This window comes from Bos grunniens, chromosome 4, assembly GCF_055505025.1.
Source record: "Bos grunniens cultivar Pamir isolate PY7600 chromosome 4, Bosgru_T2T1.0, whole genome shotgun sequence".
Taxonomy (NCBI): domain Eukaryota; kingdom Metazoa; phylum Chordata; class Mammalia; order Artiodactyla; family Bovidae; genus Bos; species Bos grunniens.
In genome coordinates, this window is record NC_141168.1 from 91,472,956 (window position 1) to 91,488,837 (window position 15,882).

At 35.2% G+C, this 15,882-nt stretch overlaps 1 protein-coding gene across 8 annotated transcripts in view; it reads left to right on the top strand.

Annotated features, from left to right (window-relative positions):
* MACC1 (MET transcriptional regulator MACC1) overlaps positions 1-15,882 on the top strand; it is a 99,545-nt gene that overhangs the window by 58,888 nt on the left and 24,775 nt on the right. For all 8 annotated transcript variants that reach the window (XM_086397442.1, XM_086397443.1, XM_086397444.1 and 5 more), the window contains 3 exons: positions 6,580-6,702; positions 8,309-10,344; positions 14,032-14,220. In XM_086397442.1, the coding sequence (XP_086253568.1) occupies positions 6,588-6,702; positions 8,309-10,344; positions 14,032-14,220 (2,340 nt within the window). In that variant the 5' untranslated portion in view covers positions 6,580-6,587. The remainder of the gene's footprint in view (positions 1-6,579; positions 6,703-8,308; positions 10,345-14,031; positions 14,221-15,882) is intronic.

The window sequence follows — 15,882 nt, forward strand, 5'->3', positions numbered from 1 at the left end:
AAGAAATACAAGAAAAGAAAAAAGATTTACAGAATCAACCCTGAACAAGTAAGAAAATGGCAATAGGAATATATATATATATATATATCTCAATAATTACTTTAAATGTAAATGGATTAAATGTTCCAGCCAAAAGACACAGGTTGGCTGAATGGATACAAAAAGAAGACCCATATATATGCCATCTGCAAGAAACCCACTTCAGACCTCAAGACACATATAGACTGAAAGTGAGAGGATGGAAAAATACATTCCATGCAAATAGGAAGCAAAAGAAAGCTGGAGTAGCAGTCTTCATAGCAGACAAAATAGACCTTGAAGAAGATTACAAGAGAAAAGGAAGGACACTGTATAATGATCAAGGGATCAGCCCAAGAGGAAGACATAACAATTGTAAATAACTATGCACCCAACATAGGAGCACCTCAATACATAAGAAAAGCACTAACAGACATAAAAGGAGAAATTGACAGTAACACAATAATAGTAGGAGACCTTAACACCCCACTCACACCAATGGACGGATCATCAAAACAGAAAATTAATAAGGAAACGGAAGTCTTACATGATACATTGGATGAGGTGAATCTCATTGATATCTTCAGGACATTCTATCCAAGTACAGAAGAATACACCTTCTTTTCAAGTGCACCTGGAACATTCTCCAGGATAGACCACTTCTTGGGTCACAAATCAAACCCCAGGAAATTTAAGAAAATTGAAATCGTATCAAGCATCTTCTCAGACCATAATGCTATGGGACTAGATATCAATTACAAGAAAAAAAACTGTAAGAAATACAAACACATGGAGATTAAACAACACATTTCTAAATAATCCAACAGGTTACTGAAGAAATCAAAAGAGAAATCAAAAAATTTCTAGAAACAAATGACAATGAAAAAACAACAACTCAAAACCTATGGGATGTAGCAAAAGCACAGCTAAAGAGGGAAGTTTATAACAATACAATACTTCCTCAAGGATAAAGAAAAACATCAAATAGATAACCTAACTTTAAACCTGAAACAACTAGAAAAGAAGAACAGAAAGAAAAAAAATTAATAGAAGGAAAGAAATCATAAAGATCCAAGGAGAAATAGATGAAAAAGAAATGAAAGAAACAAAAGTAAAGATTAATAAAACTAAAAGCTGGTTATTTGAGAAGATAAACAAAATTGACAAAACTTTAGCCAGACTCATCAAGAAAAAAAGAGAGAAGAATCAAATCAACAACATTAGAAATGAAAAAACAGAGGTTACAAAAAACAATGCAGAAATGCAAAGGCTTATAAGAGACCATTATGAACAACTACATGGCAATAAAATAGATAAACTGTAAGAAATGGACAGATTCTTAGAAAAGTTCAATCTTCCAAGACTGAACCAGGAAGAAATAGAAATTATGAACAACCCTATTACAAGCACTGAAATTGAAGCTGTGATAAAAAATCTCCCCAAAACAAAAGCCCAGGATCAGATGGCTTCACAGGAGAGTTCTGCCAAACATTTAGAGAAGAGCTAATGCCTATCCTTCTAAAACTCTTTCAAAAAATTGCAGAGGAAGGAACGCTTCCAAGCCATCACCTTGATACCAAAACCAGACAAAAACAACACACAAAAAAGAAAACTACAGGCCAATATCATTGATGAACATAGATGCAAAAATCCTCAACAAAATTTTAGCAAACAGAATTCAGCAACACATCAAAAAGCTTGTATACCATGATCAAGTTGGGTTTATTCCAGGAATGCAAGGATTCTTCAATATATGCAAATCAATCAATGTGATACACCATATTAACAAGTTGGCAGATAAAAACCATATGATAATCTCAATAGATGCAGAAAAAGTCTTTGACAAAATTCAGCACCCATTTATGATGAAAACTCTTCAAAAACTGGGCATAGAAGGAACCTACCTCAACATAGTAAAGATCATATATGATAGTTCAGTTCAGTCACTCAGTCGTGTCCGACTCTTTGCGACCCTGTGAATTGCAGCACGCCAGGCCTCCCTGTCCATCACCAACTCCCGGAGTTCACTCAGACTCACGTCCATCGAGTTGGTGATGCCATCCAGCCATCTCATCCTCTGTCATCCCCTTCTCCTCCTGCCCCCAATCCCTCCCAGCATCAGAGTCTTTTCCAATGAGTCAACTCTTCGCATGAGGTGGCCAAAGTACTGGAGTTTCAGCAAATATTATTCTCAATGGTGAAAACTGAAAGCATTCCCCTTAAGATCAGGAATAAGACAAGGGTGTCCACTTTTGCCACTATTATTCAACATAGTTCTGGAATTCCTAGCTACAGCGAACAGTGATGACAAATAAATAAAAGGAATCCATATCAGAAAAGAAGAAATAAAGCTCTTACTGTTTGCAAATGACATGATACTGTACACAGAAAACCCTAAAGATAGTATCAGAGAATTACTAGAGCTAATCAGTGAATTTGGCAAAGTTGCAGGATACAAAATCAATACATAGAAATCACTTGCAATTCTGTATACTAACAATGAATAATCAGAAAGAGAAATCAAGGAATTAATCCCATTCACCACTGCAACAAAAAGAATTAAATATCTAGGAATAAACCTACCTAAGGAGACAAAAGAACTGAACACAGAAAAGTATAAGTCACTACTGAAAGAAATCAAAGATGGTATAAACAGATGGAGAGATATTCCATGTCCCTGGGTAGGAAGAATCAATATTGTGAAAATGACTATACTACCAAACACAATCTACAGATTCAATGCGATCCTTATCAAGTTACCATTGGCATTTTTCACAGAACTAGAACAAAAAATTTCACAATTCATATGGAAATACAAAAGACCCTGAATCGCCAAAGCAATCTTGAGAAAGAAAGCTGGAGGAATCAACCTTCCTGACTTCAGATTATACTACAAAGCTACAGTCATCAAGACAGTATGGCACTGGCCAAAAACAGAAATATACACCAATGGACAAGATAGAAAGCCCAAAAATAAACCCATGCACCTATGGGTACCTTATTTTTGACAAAGGAGGCAAGAATATACAATGGGGCAAAGACAGCCTCTTCAATAAATGGTGCTGGGAAAACTGAACAGCTACATGTAAAAGAATGAAATTAGAACACTTCCTAACACCATACACAAAGATAAACTCAGAATGGATTAAAGACCTAAATGTAAAACCAAAACCTATAAAACTCTTAGAGGAAAACATAGGCAGAACAGTCGATGACATAAATCAAAGCAAGATCCTCTATGACCCACTTCCTAGAGTAATGGAAATAAAAACAAAAGCAAACAAGTGGGACATGATTTAACTTAAAACCTTTTGGACAGCAAATAAACTCTAAGCAAGGAGAAAAGACAACCCTGAGAATGGGAGAAAATAATAGAAAATGAAAAAACTGACAAAGGATTAATATCTAAAATATACAAGCAGCTCATACAACTCATACCAGAAAAACAAACAACCCAATCAAAAAGTGGGATAAAGACCCAAACAGGCATTGCTCCAAAGAAGACATCCAAATAGCTAACAAACACATGAAAGAAAAGATGCTCAACATCGCTCATTGTTAGAGAAATGCAAATCAAAATTACAGTGAGATATCACTTCACTCCAGTCAGAATAGCCATGATCGAAAAGTCTACAAACAATAAATCAGGAGAAGGTATGGAGAAACGGGAACACTCTTGCACTGTTTGTGGAAATGTAAATTGATACAGCCGCTATGGAGGTATAGAGATTCCTTAAAAAACTATCAATAAAACCAGCATATGACCCAGCAATCCCACTCCTAGGCATTTAACCTGAGGAAAGAAAAATTGAAAAAGACACATGTATCCTATTGTTCATTGCAGCATTATTTACAATAGCTAGAATATGGAAGCAACCTAGATGTCCATCGACAAATGAATGGCTAAAGAAGTAGTGGTCATATATACAATGGAATATTACTCAGCCATAAAATGGAATGCATCTGAATCAGTTTTAATGAGGTGGATGAACCTAGAACCTATTATACAGAGTGAAGTAAGTCAGAAAGAGAAATACCATATTCTAACGCATATATATGGAATCTAGAAAAATGGTACTGAAGAATTTATTTATAGGACAACAGTGGAGAAACAGACATAGAGAATAGACTTATGGACATGGGAAGTGGGGAGGAGAGGATAAGATGTATGGAAAGAGTAACTTGGAAACTTATATTACCATATGCAAAATAGATAGCCAACTGGAATTTGCTATATGGCTCAGGAAACTCAAACAGGGACTCTGTGTCAACAAAGAGTGGTGGGATGGGGAGGGAGATGGAAGGGAGGTTCAAAAGGAAGAGGATATATGTATATCTATGGCTGATTCATGTTGAGGTTTCACAGAAAACAGCAAAATTCTATAAAGAAATTATCCTTCAATGAAAAATAAATAAATAAAAAAGTAGTGACAGTTAGAACTGGACATGAAACAACAGACTGGTTCCAAAATGGGAAAGAAGTATGTCAAGGCTGTATACTGTCACTCTGCTCATTTAACTTACATGCAGAGTACATCATGCAAAATGCTGGACTGGATGAATTGCAAGCTGGAATCAAGATTGTTGGGAAAAATATCAATAACCTCATATATGCAAATGACACCATCCTTATGTCAGAAAGTGAAGAGGAACTAAAGAGCCTCTTCATGATGGTGAAAGGAGACAGTAAAAAAGCTGGCTTAAAACTCAGTATTTAATAAACTAAGATCATGGCATCTTGTCCCATCACTTCATGGCAAATTAGATGGGAAACATGGAAACACTGACAGACTTTATTTTATTTGGCTCCAAAATCACTGCAGGTGGTAACTGCAGCCATGATAAAAGACACTTGCTCCTTGGAAGAAAAGCTGTGAACAACCTAGACAGCATATTAAAAAGCAGAGACATTACTTTGCCAGCAAAGGCCCATCTAGTCAAAGCTATGGTTTTTCCAGTAGTCGTGTATGGATGTGAGAGTTGAACCATAAAGAAAGCTGAGTGCCGAAGAATTGATGCTTTTGAACTGTGGTGTTGGAGAAGACTCCTGAGTGTCCCTTGGGCAGCAAGGAGATCAAACCAGTCAATCCTGAAGGAAATCAATTCAGAATATACTTTGGAAGGACTGATGCTGAAGCTGAAGCTCCAATACTTTGGCTACCTGATGTGAAGAACTGACTCATTAGAAAAGACCCTGATGCTGGAAAAGATGGAAGGCATGAAGAAAAGGAAACAACAGAGGATGAGATGGTTGGATGGCAGCACTGACTCAATGAACATAAGTTTGAGCAAGCTGCAGGAGATGGTGATGGACAAGGAAGCCAGATGTGCTAAACTCCATGGGGTTGCAAAGAGTCAGACATAACTTAGCAACTGAACAACATTCTCCTCTTGCCTTCAATCTTAATATATTTAGGGATTGATTATTTATGCTTTTTGTGATAAATACTTATTCAGATATTGTTTCAATTTTTTTTGTAATGTCTTATTTTGCTGATTGATTTGTAGAAGTCTTCAATATATGTTGGAATCCAATCCTTTTTTCGTCTTCAGTCATATATAATGAAAATATCATCTCCCAGTTTTTGGCTTGTGTTTTTACTTTTTGTGAACAATGTCCTTTGCTATATAGGATATCTCATTCTTTTTTTTTATGGTTTGCTTTGTGTTTGTGCCTTGCTTAAAAATTGTTTCTAAACAGCATCAAGATAAATCCTTAGACTCTACTTTTAAAATTTTGCTTTTCAGTCTTTAAATCTCTTAGAATAAATTTTTGCATATGATCAATGTAATTTTTTTTCAGCATGAACTATCAATTGTACCATCACTGTTTATTGAATTATCTATTTCCACACTGCTCTGCCTGCCTATCTCTATCATATATAAATATTACATTCTTGTTTGAGGGTGATACTACTTCTGGGGATATTGTGTGTCTTTAGTATATTTGTATTCCAATCCACATTGTCTTACTTAGCACTTATTTCTAATAAATTATGATATCTGGTATCACACATCACTTCTATCATGTCCTTCTGGATTGTCTTGAATAGTCCTTTGCTTTTCTTCATAATTTTCAAAACAGCCTAAGTTACAAACATGTATGTAATATGTGATTTTTCTTGAACTGCATTGAATTTATAGGAAGATTTGGAGAGAATATCTAGTTTAATGATTTTTTTAGTTTTTCAGTCATCAAACAAGAAATGCTTATTTAGTGGAGTTTCATTTCATTACTATTTTTTTGTTATCCTTGGGTTTCTCATTATTACTTTTTTTATAGTATAGTATCCCTAATGCATTTCTAGGTTTGTTTGTTGCTATTAATCTAGGATATGAGTGTTTTTCAATGGAGTATTAATATCTGTATCAGGATATCTAGTCAAGCATCCTACCAGAAGTAGAGGATCTATGTAGAGTATTTTTATATGTAGTTTTCTATTTAAATCTGTGGATTTCTTTGAGTCTGGTTTCTATGCCAACCTGTTTATATTATCTTATAAGAAATATACATACATATATATAATATATATATATGCCTATATATTGTTTACTTTGTAGGTGGAATAATGTTAACCAGTGAAAAAGCCCGTTTTTGGTCAGGAGGAATTTCACGAAGTATGTCTGAAGGAAATCTGTTTGACATGGAAGCCCGAAAATCCTCAAGAAATTGTGATATTACAGGTACAGGAATTTATAATTATTGAAATTATTTTTACCCATCATGACTAATTATTGGGGGACTACTTCTGAAAAGTGTTACAAACAATTAAGAGAATTGTAAAATCACAACTTTATCATTGAAATACACTATCATTAAAAAGATGAGAAAAATAAAATAGTCAAAATAAAATAAAACAGGTAATGATAAGTATTATAAGGAGACAAAGTTCTTTATTAAATGAGCAGTATATGCAGTAAATACAGTGAATTTTGAGGTTAAAGAGACATCTGTAGGTTGCAGTGGGCCAACAAATCCAGTATAAAAGAATTGAATAGATTCTCAGAGGAAATGTAGGTTTTAAGAGAGTTTGAAGGTCCTGGATTTGAAGAAAAGTGTAAAAATAAAAGAAATGCAGCAATTGTTTTTCAAAATGTATCTTAACATTTTTAATATATGACACTTAAAATTAATTTCAATCAATATATAGTTCTATATATAACAAACAAAAATGTCTGAAAGCTTACTTGAACTCATTTTTTCTATTTTAGCTTTCATTTTCTCTAAAGCAGCCACAATTTTACAAAGTCCAAAAGCGAAGCCGCTCAGTCGTGTCTGACTCTAGCGACCCCATGGACTGCAGCCTAGCAGGCTCCTCCGTCCATGGGATTTTCTAGGCAAAAGTACTGGAGTGGGGTGCCATTGCCTTCTCCGAACAGAATCATTATCAATATTTATTGAAAAAGTGATCAAATATAATTTGCTCTAAACATAAATATTCCAGTATTTTTGAGATATATAGAAATTCATTATAGTTGATATATAAGTATTTGAATGTGTTGCTGATTCTTAAAATATCCACTTTCCAAAGTAACAGCGTATTTCCCTTTTGTGGTGGTAATAAGCCTGTTCTTTGCCATTTTAAACTTTAAAAAGCTCAGTGAATTCCTTCAAGTAGTAAATCTAATGGTGGTCTATTTTTTTCAGTGCTTATTTTCATGAAATGTTCACTTTTCATGAAAAAAATTCAACCTGTTAAAATTTATCAATATGAAATGTTCAGAAAATATTATAAGGAATCCATGCTTGTTTAGTTTATTTTTTTAACATTTTAGCTGTGTAGAGATATATTTGATATTTTTCACATATTGAATGTTATCAGGAAAGAAAATGTTAAATAAATAATCTAGATGTAATGAGACCAACCACTGTATATTTAGAAAAATCTGGATGATAGACTAAATTATTCTGTTTTTTCAGAGGTACTCATTTATGAAAATGACATATTAAACAAGGCATAAATGTATGTAGTCTGGGTCATTTTCACAAATATGTGTTAAATGATTATTATTGAAATTTCTAAATATTTTTGTTTATAAATCATAGTGTCTTAAGATAAAATAATGTTACATAGAGTCAAAATAACCTGGTCGAACAATTTCTCTTTCCTCTCAACATGAAAATTTGACCAAAATTAACATTGATTTTGTAGTATTTAGACTGGATATCAAAGACAAATAAAAATTCTTCAATTTTTAAGCTATAGTAAAAATTAATCTTGGTTGTATCTCAGAATGCCATTTCATCTTTGTTTTGCTTTATTTTGGTTTAAATAACACGAATGTCCAGATCCAGGTTTGCCTCTTGATTGGCCAGAGGATTTCACACTTCATGGCAATAATGCTTCCAGTGCTACAAATCCATTCTGGAATGAACTGTCTGCATCAAACCCATTTTTGGATGATATAACTCAGCTAAGAAATAACCAGAAGAGAGATAATATTTCTATCTTGAAGGAAGATCCTCTTCTTTTTTTTAGAGAAATAGAAACTGGAAACTCTTTTGATTCCTCTGGTGATGAACTTGATGTGCATCGGTTGCTTAGGCAGTCTTCCTCAAGGAAATCTGGAAGATCTAAAAGTGTTTCAGAACTTTTGGACATTTTGGATGACACAGCACATGCCCATCAGAATATACATAACTTTGACCAGATCTTAGAACAAGACTTAGAATGGCTTCGAAATGATCGAGAGGCTTATAAAATGGCTTGGTTAAGTCACCGCCACCTTGCCCGTTCCTGCCTAGATTTGAGTACAATTAATCAGAGTCCTGGATGGGCCCAAACACAAGTTGCAGAGACTACAGTAGTTTGCAAATTAAACCACCAAGGAGGGTCAGTACAATTACCTGAATCAGATATCACTGTTCATGTGCCCCAAGGCCATGTAGCTGTGGGAGAATTCCAAGAAGTATCTCTAAGGGCTTTTCTAGATCCTCCACAAAAGCTTAACCATGACCTTTCATGCACCATAAGCCCACTGTTGGAAATCATGTTAGGCAACCTTAACACAATGGAAGCCATTTTGCTGGAGATGAAAATTGGGGCTGAAGTGAAAAGGGATCCTTTCAGCCAAGTCATGGCAGAAATAGTGTGTTTACACAGTCTGGATAAAGAAGGCCCTTTCAAAGCATTAAACAACTGCTACATTTATAAAGACACCATCCAGGTCAAGCTAGTAGACTTAAGTCAAGTGATGTATCTAGTGGTTGCCGCACAAACTAAAGGTACTCAATCACCAGTTGCCACCATTTGGGATTATATCCACAGAACAATTTCAGTTGGAATTTATGGACCCAAATATATCCACCCCAGTTTCACTGCTGTTTTCACAGTTTGTGGACATAGTTATATGCCAGGAAAGCTTACTATCTCTGATATTAAAAAAGGTGGGAAACCCAACACATCTCCAGTTGTGTTTCAGCTCTGGGGGAAGCATTCCTTCTTACTTGAAAAGCCACAAGATTTAAATATATCTGTCTTATCCTGTGATCCTGATTTTGAAGTAAAAGCAGAAAGAAAAAGGAAAGAAGTTAAGCAAAAGCACTTGCAATCAGGTCAAGCAGTTCATCAACAATTTTTCTTCTCTTTAGTTGACTCCAGAGAAATGCACTTGTTTGTTTTCTGTGTTCAGGTGGAGCCTCGCAGTGGTAGGCCAGTTACACAGTTCTTTATAACTTCACCTGATCCAGCTCCGAACCTAAAAAGTCTGTCAAATCTGCCAAGTGATTTGCAGAAGAAGAAGGAAATCAACTCTTCTCCCTTATTACCAACTGTGCATGTTAAATATCCTACATTTCAAGACAAAAAATTGAACTTTACCAGCTATGGAATAACCCAGAAGACAGTGATAAGACAAAATAAGATTGAATACTTACTTGAATATTTCAAAGGGGACACAGTAGCTCTTCTTGGAGAAGGTAAAGTAAAAGCCATTGGACAGTCCAAAGTGAAAGAATGGTATGTGGGAGTCCTGAGAGGTAAGATTGGACTTTTACATTGCAAAAACATCAGGGTGATTGCAAAGGAACAAGTAATGTCTATGTCAGATAATGTCTTCACAACCCGGAATCTTCTTGAACAAATTACCCTGCCTCTTAAAAAACTGACTTACATCTACTCAGTTGTCTTGACCTTGGTATCAGAAAAAGTGTATGACTGGAAAGTTTTAGCTTATGTCCTAGGCTATTCACATCTGGCACTAGAAGACTTTGATCAACTACAAGCAGACAAAGAATCAGAAAAAGTTGCTTATGTTGTAAAGAAGTTAAAGGAAGATTGCCATGCAGATAGAAATGCCAGGAAGTTTCTTTATGAACTTACTGTGGTGAGTATTGCTTGATCACAGGAATTTACTTACTGTAGAGAACTGTATTAACTTGGCAATACTTATAAGTAAACATATGAGAGTAGTTTCTCAAGTTAATTGAAGTCACTACAGAGCTTTGCGTACAAGATCATATAACTAGTTTCTTAGATTTGACATTCAATTGTGATTTTCCCAGAAACTAGGCCCCCAAGGATCATCCTTAAATGGAAGATTAAAGATTCTGTTTGTGCTAAAACATAACAATTAAGAGATCCTTTTTTTCTCTCTCAAATATTTAGATAGCTCTTAAAATATCAGAGGAGTTCCAATTACATGAAAGTAAATAAGACAAAACTGAAACAAAACTACTTAACTTGGGCATTGTTGTAGACTCACTTTTTAGTGTTTTTAAGACATATCACCCATGTCCTTAACTTTAGCAATTTAACATTTGTCTTATGTATGTGGTGCATCACAATCCAAAAGTAATATTGCTAATTCTCTTCTTAATCTTTATGTTTTAATAGTACTCTAAGAATCCTGTTTTTTTCAACATAGCATTCACCCCAGTGTAAGGCTCAGCAGAGAACTATAAAAAACATGAAGAACTGTTTTGCCTTGTATTTGGATATTCAGTAATTTATTAAAAAAAATCAAGAGCATATTTCTAAAAATGGCTAAAATGTGACTGTATAAATAATAATAATGATATATACCACTTTCCTAAGGATCTCTATATATTTGGCACTGTGCCCAGCACTGTATACATACTCTTTCATTTGGCCATTTTAACCAACATACAGGATAAGTCTAGTTAGTATCTCCTTCTTCAAATAGAGGAAACAGAGTCTTGGGAGGTTGGGCAACTTGCCCAAGATCTGCCATTTGGTTAGTATCAAAGATGGGATTTGAAATCTTTTTGGTTCCAAAGCCACACATAAAACCACTATATTTCCCTGAAATAAAGTTTTTAACAATGTACATATATATATATATATATATAAAGATATTTAAGTATGTGTATTGGTGTGTAGTAAGTATCATTATAACTACGAAACTGGTGGCCTATAAGAGATGAGCGGTTCATGTTAGGTGAGGCAGATTCATGTAGAGGAGTCAAGTTTTAATCAAAGTGCAAAATGGGAGAAAACATTTTTGGCAAGGGGTTTATTCTGTGATGTTAACAATAGCTAACATGATATAGGGTATACATACATATATATATATATACACACACACACACTATATATGTATATAGTATATATATACTATATATATATGTGGGCTTATGGGCTTCCTGGGTAGCTCAAATGGTAAAGAATCTGCCCGCAGTGTGGGAGCTCTGGGTTCAATCCCGGGGTCAGGAAGATCCCCTGGACAAGGGAATGGCAACCCACTCCAGTATTCTTGCCTGGAAAATTCCATGGACAGAGGAGTCTGGTGGGCTATAGTTCATGGGGTTGCAAAAAGTCAAGTAATGACTGAGCGACTAACTAACACACACACAGATACTCTTCAATTGTTTTTATGATTCTACAGTGATACTGAGAAGGGTAAATTTTTAAAACCCAATATCCAATTAAATAGGTGGTTTTATGATGGTGTGATGCATCCTCACTTAATCCGGGGTATTTACAGTCATTGGCTGATCTACCTGGTTGAAGCTGCACATGAATTTTGCAATAGCTCATGACCTCTCATAGCTTGTGTTCAGCATGGACCCATGAAAATTTGAACTGAAAATTGCTTTCTTGTTTCTCTTTGTGGCAGAAAAGGTTATATTGACCAAATGGTCTTAAAGTTTAAGCTGGGTTACACTTACTCTATGTTAGTGTATGATAGTTGAGTCACTTTGGTGACTGACTAGACAGTGCTGGTGGAGAGCTCGTTTAAGGGAGTAGTTCCTACAATTTCATGTTGTGCCTCAGTGGAGGCTTCAAAATTTCTGAAAGGAAAGAGCTAAGGCCTAGTTATCTAACCAGAAGATGATGAAGCATATGGTATAGATGCTACCTCTTGAAACTTTATTTGTATAGTGAAAAGTGAAAGTGAAAGTCATTCAGTTGCTTCCGACTCTTTGCAACCCCATGGACTATACAGTCAATGGAATTAGGAGTACCTTTTTCTTGGATTGTATACTTGGGATTCCAGCTTGGAGTAGCTGGAAATGAACTTATAAAGATTGTGGGTTACAATTTCCTTAATCATATCTAGACATTAAGACTGTCTTTATGTATTTTGGAATTTGACACTCTAAGAACTAATCATCTAATTCAACTTTCATAATGATTTTAGGGGGTTAGATGGGGTAGTATTACTATCGTATCCATTTTAAAAGTCATTAAATAGAGACATTTTGTGATTTATCTAAATTCCTATTCTTTGTGGAGTTGGATTTTAAACTTAGGTTTTATAACTTTTAAGTGCAAATTTATTTTCCTTAAAACAAGGAACTGGGATAAGCTAAACCCACTCCACAGTTTACTAAAGGCACCCTCAGGGGCCTGCTGTCTCAGCACTGCTTCTCCCTGAGGTCACAACTCCTCTCCATAAATTTACAGATAAACATAGTCCATGTATAGAGATCATGGGTAGTTCTCCTAATGCATCCATAAGAATGAACATTCCTTGGACTTTAATAGTTGCTTCACTCAGTCATTCATTTTTACTTATTGTTTCATAATGAAACAATAAGTAAAAAGCTTTTAAGTGCCATTAAATGATGAGGGACTATTGAACATTTTTATTTGAACAGAAAAGAAAGATAGATAAATCTCATCTTGTACTTTAGAAATATATTCAAGACAAAAGAGAAACTCGTAGACTTGTTTGAAACATGTGTGGCGACTGACAAAGCTCAGTGCTTAATTAAGGAAGAAAAAAGAGTCTGAAGGTTTTCTCTTTTGCATCGTTGAAACCTAAGTGTTTTATATTTGATACCTTGTGATTTAAATTTAGCATTAACTACATTGATGGTACGGAGAAGGCAATGGCAACCCACTCCAGTACTCTTGCCTGGAAAATCCCAGGGACGGGGGAGCCTAGTTGGCTGCCGTCTGTGGGGTTGCACAGAGTCGGACATGACTTGAAGCGACTTAGCAGCAGCAGCACATTGATGATAAAGGAAGAGAGTTAATTTTTTAAGTTATTAATAGCAATAGCTTTGTTGAAGGTTGTCTAAGTTTCTCATTTTTATGCAACACATATAATTCTGGGGAGTTTTAAATCATATTTTGATTAAAAAATTAAGTAGTATTTACTGACAGCTGTGTGCTCACTCTAGAAATCCTATAGCCAGTCCTCTGGAAGGAAAGTAATTACTGTTTGTATAGTGAATAATCATGGGTTAATAAATTATTAACTGCTAAAACCTCAGGGTATCTTTGGAAGTGGCTAATTCAACTCCCCCCTTTGGTAATTAAGGATATTAAGAGACATATTAGTTGAGTGGTTTACTTAAGGCCCTATAATTAGTTACCAAGTTAGCCCTGAAACTCCCCTTAATTCTGATCTAGTTTGTATCCTCTGTACTTTGCTTGTTGGATTTGCTTAAAAGTAAATCAACTCTTTGAATTTTAGAAAACTCAAATATATGTGTGGTGAAAAAAAGGATGCCAGTTTCCAGAATATGTAATAACAAATTTAATTTCTAGATAAAAGTTCAAATTATTTGCTTTAAATTATGACATGTAGTTGTTGCTGCAGGCTCTGCTGAAGATTGATTGCCAAGGATTAGTAGTGCATCTTGTCCAAGAGGCTGCTATTCTGACTTCAGCTGTCAAGCTTGGGAAAGGCTGGAGGGAACTAGCTGAAAAGTTAGTGCGACTCACAAAGCGACAAATGGAGGCATATGAAATTCCTCACCAAGGAAAATCTGGAGATTTGGCTGTAGAGGTAAGATTTCTGTTCATCTAGGTAGTAAAAAACTGCAGACAAAGTAAATCAAATGCAGTCAAGAGTCCACTGCATATACTAACTGACTGAGGGAGTGTCCTAAAGGATCCACTCACTGAAATCACTGAATCTACAACCACTGATGTTATCTGAAATATACTCATGTCACTCTTTAACGGTATTAAGAACCTTTAAGATATATTGATGTTTCTCCTACTGGATTGCATATGGCCTTTTATCAAATAAATTGACCAAATGAGATAGGCAGTTGTTATGAAGGGCTATAAGAACTTGAAGCAGAGAAAAGATAAACTTTGAAGGAAAGAGTTGGGACCCAGTCAGGACAAGGAAAAGGGACACAATAGTAAGTATTTATCAGCTTCAAAAATAGAATCAGTCATTGGTGGTAAATAATGTTTGGTGACAAAAAAACATTTAAGAGAGTAAATGGTGTGAGGTCGTTGGTAACAATAGCTAGAGATATCTGTGTGCGTTATCTGTCTCCTTCACAATTTTGCATACAGTAACTATAGACATCAAATACAGAATGACAGATGTCAACTTAAAATATAGTCACAAACTAAAAGTTGAGAGTTATGTTTTATTTGGAAATTTTGCAGAGTTAAGCCTGGGAGGCAGCATCTTGAGCATCCCTGAAAGAACTGCTCTGAGGAAGTGGGGGGAAGAGTCAGGTCATATAGAAGTTTGCAACAAAGGGCAGGTAGTCTGAACATCAAAAGTATTTGGTAAATTACAGAAAACCAGATATCTCAAGTTAAGGAATGTAGCACTTTTCTGTGTATGGGAAAATACGAGTCTGGGCTTACTGAAATCATTCCTTTAATATGCATCTCAGCCATCTGGGCCCAGCATCCTGCATTTTTCACATCCTGAATTCCTCCATGCTCACTGTAGGGAGTGACTGTGGCCCAATGGGCCAGAGAGCTCAGGTGCTCTTCCTGGGTACCATTAGGACTCAGGAATTCACATTTGAAGGACTAGAATCACTGATGACTGTGATCCTTGTTTGCTGGTATGGCACGAAATATTCCATTTCTCACAGCATGTAAAACAAAGCAAATACGTAAAATTCAAAATTTTTATTAATATTAAAACAAAGTATACTATTCAGTGTAAGTTATATAAATATTTTCTCTATTTACCACAAAGACATATGAGTCATTTTTTTATTGACTAAATCAAATCCCTTACGCTTATACAGTAGAAGTGATAGATTAAAGGAATTAGATCTGATAGAAAGAGTGCCTGAAGAACTATGGAAGAAGTTCGTAACACTGTACAGGAGGCTGAGATCAAAACCATCCCCAAGAAAAAGAAATGCAAAAAGGCAAAATGGTTGTCTAAGGAGCTGAGAAAAAAAGAGAAGCAAAAGGCAAAGAGAAAAGTAAATATCCATCTGAATGCACAGTTCCAAAGAATAGTAAGGAGAGACAAGAGAGCCTTCCTAAATGATCGATACGAAGAAATAGAGGAAAACAGCAGAATGGGAAAGACTAGAAATTTGAAATACCAAGGGAACAAAACATTTAGAAATACAAAAAAAAATTAGAAATACCAAGGGAACATTTCATGCAAAGATGGGCACAATAAAAGACAGAAACAGTATGAACCTAACAGAAGCAGAAAATATTAAGAGGTGGC